This window comes from Lolium rigidum, chromosome 7, assembly GCF_022539505.1.
Source record: "Lolium rigidum isolate FL_2022 chromosome 7, APGP_CSIRO_Lrig_0.1, whole genome shotgun sequence".
In the NCBI taxonomy this organism is placed as follows: Eukaryota; Viridiplantae; Streptophyta; class Magnoliopsida; order Poales; family Poaceae; genus Lolium; species Lolium rigidum.
The window spans coordinates 78,838,755-78,848,854 of NC_061514.1; the positions used below are offsets into that span (position 1 = coordinate 78,838,755).

Consider the following 10,100-nt stretch of genomic DNA (forward strand, 5'->3'; position numbering starts at 1 on the left):
GGGGGAACCTTCTCCAATCTGTTCGTCCCGCCCGCGGCTTCTGGAAGTTGAAAGAGAAGCGACGAGGCGCCTCTAGCGGAGTGTGCGCGCAGCGCGCTAGTGTTCGGACTTGAGACTTGAGAGTGGCGATGAGGAGGGAGGCGCGCCACGTCTGCGATGGGCCGCTCTCTGGCTGCTCGCTGGGCCCCCGGCCTTTTGCCAGCTTGGACCTTTGCGTGTCGCGCGACATGTCGTGCTGGTGAGGTCGGCAAGACGCACGATTCTCCTGGCAAAATTGAGGAGAAACCAAAAATGTCCCCACAAGCCATCCATGGTTTCGCTTTCATTCCCCTCGGAAAAATCCTGTGTTTTGGCTTTCATATACTCTTTAGTTTTGTTTTCTCTTCACATTGATTTTTAAATTTTTTTACGGGGTAAACGGGATTGTATTAATCAAATAATAGTGTTATTACAATCCCGAAGGATGCGGCCCAACAGAGGCTCTGGAGCCGACCCTAACCAAACATCATTTCTATCCTCTCTCATACCAAAACTAGCTAACTCATGACTAGCAGAATTGTGCAACCTAGGAAGACCCTAACCAAACATCATTTCTATCCTCTCTCATACCAAAACTAGCTAACTCATGACTAGCAGAATTGTGCAACCTAGGAATCTATCACAGGATTCCAGTCACGGCCACGCCGTCGCCCAAAACTTCATGCACCATCATGACTACCTCCCAGCACAATCCTTTGCAGCACGCTTTTCTCAGGACTACACAGTGGTCAACCATTTTTGGGCTTACGGAGTGGTCAGTTTTAACAACCCAATTAAGGAAAGAGGAGGAAAAGTCATTTTTTCTTTAACGGCAAAAAGTGGGAATCCCTGTCTTTGGATGGGCGCGTGAATAATAGCAAGATGCACAGGCCGACATCGTCCACGCACCCATGCCTAGCTACAGAAGAGCAAGGTTCCACCCTACCTAACCAGAAATCCCCCAGATTGGGGTTCCTTCTTCCTCCCTCGCTTTACCACAACCGCCAACAAGAAAAGGGAGGGAAACCCTGAATCCTCCATGATTACTTTCTTCTGAAGCAAGCCGAGAAGTAACACAGGCATCTGATGCAGTTTAAAAAGTTCCTGCAAGAAAATTATAGGTGTGTGCTTCTTTTCTATTTCTAGGACATAAGATCTGATCCGGTAGGAGAGGAATGAAGCAACGATGTAGCATATATGTACTTGTAGTAACTATTTCCAGGGAAAAACCGAAAACACATCACAGCGGTGTCACCTACATTTGATCCAGGTTTTGCCACAAATGGAGGATGTAGAGCACTCAAGCTAGGCAGAAGCTACCAAAAACAGTAGAAAGCACATCAAGGTCCAGCTACTGTTGTTCTTGCTGACGGCAAGAAGTAGGGGAAGTAGTAGCTTGAATATTTTCACCATGATTACTTTCTTATGGATACCAGCATGGAAAAGATGGCTTCCGTTTTAGTTGGTGTTGAAATTTCTTTGTCACCTACATGGCACGAATAAAAAAGCAGATTAGAATATCAGTTAAAACATTGTGTTTTATCCTGCATCAGAAGTAACACCTGGAAAGTAATTGCATTTGGTGATGTGTACTACTATGAAGTAAACATAATCGGCTGAAGTAACATGTTTGAGTTACTTCTCACTTGAAGTAATTGCATTAATTGTTGTGTATGAAGTAAGCATAAGCACCAGAAGTAACATTTCTATGAATTAAGCATAAGCACTAGAAGTAACATGTTTGAGGTACTTATCCTGTATGAAGTAATCCGTTGTTTTTAATTTGATATAAAAACAATGAGAATAGTAATTAACTTGTTTGTGCATTGTAGATTATGGATTGGTTCAACCTAAATCTAGGGTGGCATTGACCTTAACAGTAAAGTTACTTCCTAAGAACATGAAAGGTACTTCTGCCTTAGTAGTGACTAATAATTCATACACCAAAAGCAAAAGGTCTACAAGGTATATTAAATTCACATATTATTACTTCTACAATGACATGTAATAACATCCACTTAAGAATTACTTCCGGTTCATCAAGGAATAACATCAATTCCACTTAAGAACTACATCTAGCTTAACATATGGATTACATCAAAAGTAGACATGAAATTACTACTGGATCAGCAAGGAGTAACAAACAACCAACATGAAATTACTTATACTCTGACATATGGATGCTACACCAAGAACACATTAGAAAATGCTTCAAACTTGACAAAGAGTAACATCCCACAAAGACATAATTACTTCTAGTCTAAGACATGGATTTACATCAACCTACACCGAAAAATTACTACTAGCTTAACAAGGAGTAATATCCCATCAACCATGATTGCTTCTAGCTTGGCAAAGAGTATCCCATGAACATACAATTACTTCCAGCTTGGCAAAGAGTAACTTCGCATCTACAGAAAGTTACTTGTAGCCGGTAGTGAAGGAGATGCAGAGGCGCATGATCCTGATAGCTCCTGGCAGCGGAAGGAAGTGGAAGGTGGCTTCACCGCGGTAGGATCTCCAACCGCTGCCGACGCCGTGCCCTTAAACTAGCGTGTGAAAGCTTGTCAACAAGGCTGAACACATGAAGTCGAATTAGCTGGATTAAATCAATAGTTCAAAGCCATGACTTGAAACCGTTTGAGAACTATTCCTTTGTGTCCAAACCAAAACAGACTAATCTACTAAGAACTAAAGCCCAAATTAATCTAAGAAATCAACCCATTCAAACTAGTCCAAAGCAAACCCATAGTAAAACCAAAATAAAAGTCGGTCTGAACCAAACCATTTCCAGGCCTAGTTACAAGCACAACTAAAAGATGAACTACCTCTGTAGACTCCTGAAACCTATCCCAAACTTGGAACTGAACTACCTATGCCTATCTCATTCATACACTAAAATAAAGAATTACTTCCGGTTCAGATATAAAGTTACTTTGGTACAAGTAAAAGCTACTATATGACCATAGTTACTTTTCTATTAAACTTAGTTACTTCGGTACGAGTAAAAGCTACTATATGACTCAAATTATAGAGTTAGTTCGCTATAAAACAAAGTTACACTTCAATACAAGTAAAACCTACTTATTGCTCAAATATACAGTAACATCCCATCCACACAAAATAATGAACTACAACATCACAATCTGAACAGTTCCATCCGGAATATGCAACAACAACAAAAAAAAAAGCTAAAACGAAATCAACCTCTGTAGATTATTAAAACTATACAAGTGCTGAAATGAGCACCAAATCATAAGTGCACACACGGCTAGGAATGAGAACCAACAGCGACACAGGCACACAGTCAGCACACAGTAAAAGCTACCATGCGACTCAAAATATAGAGTTACTTTGCTACAAGTAAAAGCTAATATGTGACTCAAAATATAGAGTTATTTCTCTATAAAACATAAGTTACTTCTGACATGAATGAGCCCAACCAAAAAAAATGATTGTCCTAAACAAAGTTTATATGCTAACCTATGACAGATGTTTCAATGGTGATCACCACAGTCCGTTAGAAACCAATTTGCTTGTGTATGCTGCCCCTCAGCTCCTAGCAGCCAACAACATGATCGTACCGTTTAGCAACAACAAAAATGATGGACTATACATTGAAGACATCTAGGCGTAGTGTGCATGTGCTTACCTCGTCTGTGGTCTGCAGCAGTCAGCTAAATCTAGTCCTTCTCTTAACTTCTCGGCACGAAATCAAAACAGAACAACAAACATTCACTGGATTAATTAGTCTCCTGCAGGAATAAATCACCAGGATACACATCATGAGCCCCAATAATTCAGTGTTAAGGCATAACACTTGAAAACCACATCGAACACTACACCATATGGTCCTAAACTAGGTCCAGCACAACGCATGTGAACAATTGAGACTATAGCCAACATTAGGGCATGGTAATCAGAAGCTACATCCAGCACAACATAGTGAAAACTGAAGAGCTAAATCTCCTACATGCATGATCTGACAACCTTCTTGATGGCGAGCAGCTCGTAGGAGTCTAACGACCTTCCGCCACCAGATCGGCGGGTTTCCCTCTCCTCCTAACCCTTTCCCGACGGCGCTTCTTCAGAAACCGGCGACCGTTGAACCTGCCTCGCGGCGTGGGAGGAGGCGGCGCAGGAGCCAGGGACTCTTGGGAACCATCACGAGAAGCCTCATCCCCCAAGACTTGAGTAGGTGAGGGATTCATCCTCTCCCTTAATCCCCTGCCAGTACCGCCGGATGCGGACGAGGAGGTGGGCTCGTCGAGGGCCATGCCCCGGTGGAAGCATATGAAGCAGGGCACGGATTCGAGTAGCTCGTGCCGCGGACGCGGGGTTGTCTCGTCGCATCAGCGGGGAGCGCCCTCACGGCCATCAGAGGCGATAGGAGGACGAGACAGAGTGGAGACGGGCGCCGAGTCAACGATGCGATGAGGCTGAGAGAAGAAAAAAATACACGACCAGCTTCAATTAGCGAGGACCGCACGATGCGGATCGCGCGGCCGAGATCGGTGAGCACGCTGTAGGGCAGATTGTGGTCAGCCAAGATTTAGATTAATGACATGGAATAAAGATGAGATTAGTAAGATCCTGAGGGACGGAGATTTGGTGCACATAGGCACCAGTGATCTCATTTTTCAAAAAAAATAAAAAATCATAGTTTTGAGTTTCAAAAAATCCGGAAAAAAATCTGCATATATCAATTTCAAATACTTTATATTTTAAGCTACACAAAAATGACAAAAGTACAGATGTGCGTAGTCATTTTCAAATCTCCAAAAACATGTCAGATTTTGTTATTTTTATCTACAGAAAGTAAACAAGAATTTTGGGTTGAGATTTTGCATAACTGTGGGATATATCACTAACAATCTCCAAAATTATTTTTCAGATTTTTTGATAACTTATAAACATTTTTTTAAATGGCGAGAGTACTGGAGCTCGGAAGAAGAAAAAAACACTTTTCGGATCCTTAGGTCTTACACCTTGGAAATGCGACTTATTCCTCGTTTTCCACAGAGTTCAAATGGCAAGGGCGAGTCCAACAAATAGCAACATCACCGATCATAACCTACTTTCTGACAATCCCGTGTAGGAAGCAAAACATTGCTTATACAATTCAGAAAAAGAACAACGCATCGTTTTAAGATCTAAAGCAATGGAGCCCTTAGATCTTCAGAATAGGCGTGAGGGGTTTTTGAAAATCTGCTTTATGCTACGGTCAAACCAGCATCGAAAACCAGATCTGAACTCGAGTGTAGATGCTCCTGATTTAATAAAAAAATAAGAAATTAAACGATTTCGAAAAAAGTCTGAAATTTTTGAACAATGAGCATGAACAAATGTTCTAATTGTACACCAAAAATCTCCGAGAAAAGACATATATAGTGGTATGTGCAAAATAGACAAAATATGGTGTTGTTTGGAACATCTAGATTTGTCTCTTACATCAGTCTGATTTGTCTTTTTTGCACTGACCACTACATGTTTTTTTCCGGAGATTTTGGTGTACAATGAGAACACTTGTTCATGTTTATTTTTCAAAAAATTCAGATTTTTTTTGAATTTGTTCGCTATTTTTTGAATTTTTTATTCAACCATGAGCATCTACACCTGGTTCAGAAATGCCTTGTCCGCAAAACATTGCTTATACAATTCAGAAAAAAGAACAAAGCATCGTTTTAAGATTTAAAGCAAAGAAGCCCTTAGATCTTCAGAATAGGCGTGAAGGGTTTTTGAAAATCTGCTCTATGCTACGGTCAAACAAGCAATGCCTTCGGATATGAACCCACTATCTAGGAGTAGCTCCGAGGTAATATACATCTTACACTTAGCAAAGCTCTAGCCAAAACGCATTCATCCACTACATCAAAACGATCTAAGAACCAGGGGTTCTTCGCATCAAAATCTCATCAAGAAGCGGTACCTAGCGGGGCTATACAGTTACAGAGTGAAACACGACGAGCTCTATCTCAGCCGCTACATCCAGTCGCCCTCGACGCTACAGTCGTCGGAGGGGTGGTGGCCGTGCTCGCTCATGCTCCCCCTCAGCCGGTAGAAGTTCCTCGTCTTGGTCCTCAGCGGGCCGGACCAGTCGTACATGGCCAGGGACTCGATCTTGTCCAGCACGGCGCTCGGCGTCGACCGCGGCCGCCGCGCCGACGCGTCATCGGCCGGGCCCGAGCTGTACCCGATCATGCTCGGGCGTGGCGCCCCGGGGATGCGCGGCGGCGGAGGCGTTCCGTCGGTGTCGTTCCACGAGCAGCTCCTGCCGTCGTTCCACGGCGACTCCTCCTCCGTGGCGCCCCCGCCGAAGGAGCCGCTGCATGTCTCGTCGTTGTTGCCGCTGTAGATCAGCTTCAGCGCCTGCACGACCTCGCCCATGAACGGCCGCTGCGGCGCCTCGACGTGCACGCACATGGAGGCGATCGCCGCTGCCTTGGCCAGCTTCTCGAAGTCGCGGGTCGCCGGCGGCAGCAATGGGTCGACCAGCCGCTCCAAGCCTTCACGGTTGGTGAGCAACGGGCGCGCCCACGTGACGAGGTTCTCCGACCCCGATGGCTGAGTCATGTCCACCGGCTTCCGGCCCGACAACAGCTCCAGGAGCACCACGCCGTAGCTGTAAACGTCGCTCTTGACGAGGAGATGCCCCGTCATTGCATACTCTGGGGCAACGTATCTGCATTGAACCAAACCATCCATCCAAAATTTCAACAAGGATTCAGAGAAGTTCAGTAGCGCGGTGTACTCTGGAATGATATGACAGCTTACCCGAAAGTCCCCATGACCTGAGTAGAAATGTGCTCCATTCCTTCTGATGCCTCCTTCGCCAACCCGAAATCTGCAACCTTGGCGGTGAAATCGTTTTCCAGTAGAACATTGCTAGCCTTGAAATCACGGTGAATAACATGGGGATTGGCATCCTCGTGCAGGTAGGCCAGACCCCTTGCTGCACCAAGGGCTATTTTCATTCTGGTATCGAAGTCAAGTGGTCCATATATTTTATCCCGGCCTGAAATATAGAAATGTAAGTAACTGCACAGATGGCATCAAGTATATTTGCATTTGCAGTACAGAAATAACTGATATGTTGATGCGCCGGCAAGAATGATGAGTTTCTTAAGCACTTCATGGAGGTCTACCATGCTATGTAATACAACATAGGTTCACATACCGTGCAAATGAGACTCTACGCTTCCGTTTGGAACAAGCTCAAATACTAAGCATCTCGTGCTCCGTTCAACACATATACCGATCAGCTTGACAAGATTGCGATGATGCAAACGACTTAGCATCTCAACCTCTGCGATGAACTCGCGATCTCTATTTTGGTGTTTCCCGGTAAGCAATTTGACAGCAACCTCAACTCCATCTTCAATTATGCCGCGATAAACACGCCCATACCCTCCTTCGCCAATTATTTTATTGAAGCTAAATTTTCCGGTTGCCTTCTCAAGCTCGGAAATTGAGAATGTCTTGACTGTCGAAGGGCAGGTTGCTATCGTTGAAGGGAAAGATGTTGGCGAGCTACTCATACTGGAGAATGATGACCTCCTACCTGAAGCACTAACAATATGTTACTACAAACATCAAGGGATTTAAACATTATACAATCTGAAAATGAGGCTCTATTGTTCCTGGTGTATAGTGGCTAGGAAACAGTAGCAAGATCGAAATTCGTATAGTCAAGGCCTAACGTTACGATTGCAGCTTGAATGAGTGCAGCATATTATAAAATAGCTGCTACCAAAGTTACCTGCTTTTCTCGTGATTGACGAATTTGAAGCATGACCACTACCATGAGGCTTTTGACATCCTTTATATTTCCATATAATGCCAATTCCAAAACACGTCAAAACAAGCACAACAGCTGACAGAGCAATTATGGCGACAATTTTAGAGTTAATCCTCTGATGGCTTCTGTTGTGTATATTTGCACCAAGCGGGTACTCATTACTGCCTACTGGACCCAAGGATCTTGGAGCAGTAGGTAACAAAGAAGGAAGCCCTGCAATGTTTATAAGATTATAAATAAAGGAAGCAACACAAGGCCATTATGCTAATGAAGTGGATGTGCCAACAACAATCATGTTACTCACCGGGATAATGAACATATGTTACATCGTAATCACCAAAAATAGACGATTTTATCAGAACCTTCTTTTGCAAAAATCTGTTGCTAGTCAGTAAGGCTGAAGTCGTATCAAACTTCTGACCTAGTGGTACCAAATCAATGGTGACCGTTGTCTTTTCAGGATCTTGAATACTGCTCCCAGCACCCATTATCCGGACTTGGCTCTGCTTCAGGAATGTACCTGCTGCAATCTCAATTTCCAGCTCATCGATTCTTGGGAACAGCTGGTAAGGTGCTACCCCAAGATCAAGTTGAATTTGCATAGGATATACACAGCCACAGGGGGAACCAATTGGGGTAGAAGTGAGCGGAGCGGAACAAGTTATTCCACTGCAATCTGTTAAATTTCAGCAGGCAGGCATGTATATCAATGCTATGCTGTTAAGGAGTGACAATACTAGTATTTGTGGTCTCTATTGGTCTGAGGAGAAAAGTAAAACCTTGTCTATCAAATGATGGTGGGGCAGCATGATGCCGTCTGCCGTGATGCCTATGCGCTGGGTGATTAAGATATGCATCTGATAATCAAAATGATAGATAAGATACAGATGATTCTAAATAAACTGGATAATTGAGATGGAAGAATACACAGAGAAACAAAACAGTTGATTGCTATGTTACACCTGCATTACCACTTGTATGTACAAACCTCATGAGTAGTGCTACTTACGTTGAGGTCCAAGAGAAGGTGCTGGGGCAGGGGAAGGAGCTGAATGTTGTTGACGCGTTCTGCTCCATAATCCAAACAAGTATGCCGTGATGGTTGTTGAGCTTGCTGTTCCCAGTGGCACTGCGCATGATATTCAGAAAATAAGAAACGAGTTTCAACCCATGCAGTGCATACAAACACCGAAAAACTTGCATTCACTATAACCAAAATGACAATATGTTTGATGGACTAAAAGATGCAAATGCAGGCTATAGTTTCCCTTGGTTGGGGTTTGGCAGTATGTATACAGTCGGTCGAGTGACGCCGAGTGCGATGGCAGCTGTACGCAAGAAGATGAGGGCGGAGCGGACCCTGCCCAAGAGGCCAAAACCCTCGCCAGCATTGCACCAAAACCTAGCAATTTCGGGATCAAATCGGCCTAGCGGCACCAATGCCAACGAAATGGAAACCACAAAATTCCAAGCTCGAGGTACTGAACCCTGATTGGATGCACGAAAGGCAGAGAGAGAAAGAAGGCAGGAGAGCTGACATCCATGTACCTGTACCTGAACTAGATTCAGATGCGCAAATCACAGGAGGAGCAGCTCGGTGAAGCAAAGGCAAAACCCCTTTCCCCCCGCATAACCATTGGGGGACTTGCCACGCACGCCATGCCGGCGGCTTTTCCCGGGCGGCGATCCCAGTGCAGGACCGCGAACCAGGCCAGGAATTCTACTCGGCATTGCAGCTCGAATCCGAGAAAAGTGCTAGGAAACGCCTCGGCGAGAAGAGCAGGGAGGAGGTAGAAAATCTGAGAGGATACACATACTTACCATAAATGGAGAGCACGGCGAGCGCGAGGAGGAGCAGCGCCGCTCCCCGCGGCCGCATCTCTGCCGCCGGAGCGCGGTGGGCGCTGAGGGTTCAGGGAGCGGCCGCCATGCGGCTGGGGGTCACTCACAGGGATCCCACTGCGGGCGCCTTCTTCCTCGCGCCGCTGCTTCTGCCGCTGCTGGTTTCCTCCTCGGGTCCGAGTATTTTTTTTTTCGTTCTCCTCGGGGTCTTTTGGTTCTTGGCATTGAAGTGATGCGCTGGTCCCGAGGGGAGCATTAATTGGGCGGGTGGGCAGATACATCCAGGTCTTTGAACCTTTTCCAAATGTAAAAACACGGCATTTCTACCGTGCACACTAGCTATCCGCCCAACTATTGCTTTAAGATCCGTGCCGTGCTGGTAATCAGTTTTCGTCGTGTTTTGCAAAGAATGGCACCGATTGATACAGCTAAACTTGCTTGA

The 10,100-nt window shown here is 44.9% G+C and overlaps 1 protein-coding gene across 1 annotated transcript; it reads right to left on the bottom strand.

The window, feature by feature from the left end:
- Positions 1–5,860: 5,860 nt before the first annotated feature.
- LOC124674914 (receptor-like serine/threonine-protein kinase ALE2) lies at positions 5,861–9,696 on the bottom strand. Its single transcript, XM_047210968.1, has 8 exons — positions 9,638–9,696; positions 8,826–8,945; positions 8,596–8,673; positions 8,121–8,492; positions 7,778–8,029; positions 7,196–7,579; positions 6,793–7,033; positions 5,861–6,700 (listed from the first exon to the last, which is right to left on the bottom strand). The coding sequence occupies exons 1-8, from the start codon at positions 9,693–9,695 to the stop codon at positions 6,001–6,003; spliced, it is 2,205 nt and encodes a 734-aa protein (XP_047066924.1). The 5' UTR covers position 9,696; the 3' UTR covers positions 5,861–6,000.
- Positions 9,697–10,100: the final 404 nt, after the last annotated feature.

Coding starts and splice junctions, on each gene's coding strand:
- LOC124674914 (XM_047210968.1), bottom strand. CDS start 9,695: ATGCGGCCGCGGGGAGCGGCGCTGCTCCTCCTCGCGCTCGCCGTGCTC. Junction 8,946..9,637: donor CGCCGTGCTCTCCATTTATG/GTAAGTATGTGT, acceptor TATCATGCGCAG/TGCCACTGGGAACAGCAAGC. Junction 8,493..8,595: donor ACCATCATTTGATAGACAAG/GTTTTACTTTTC, acceptor GAAATTTAACAG/ATTGCAGTGGAATAACTTGT.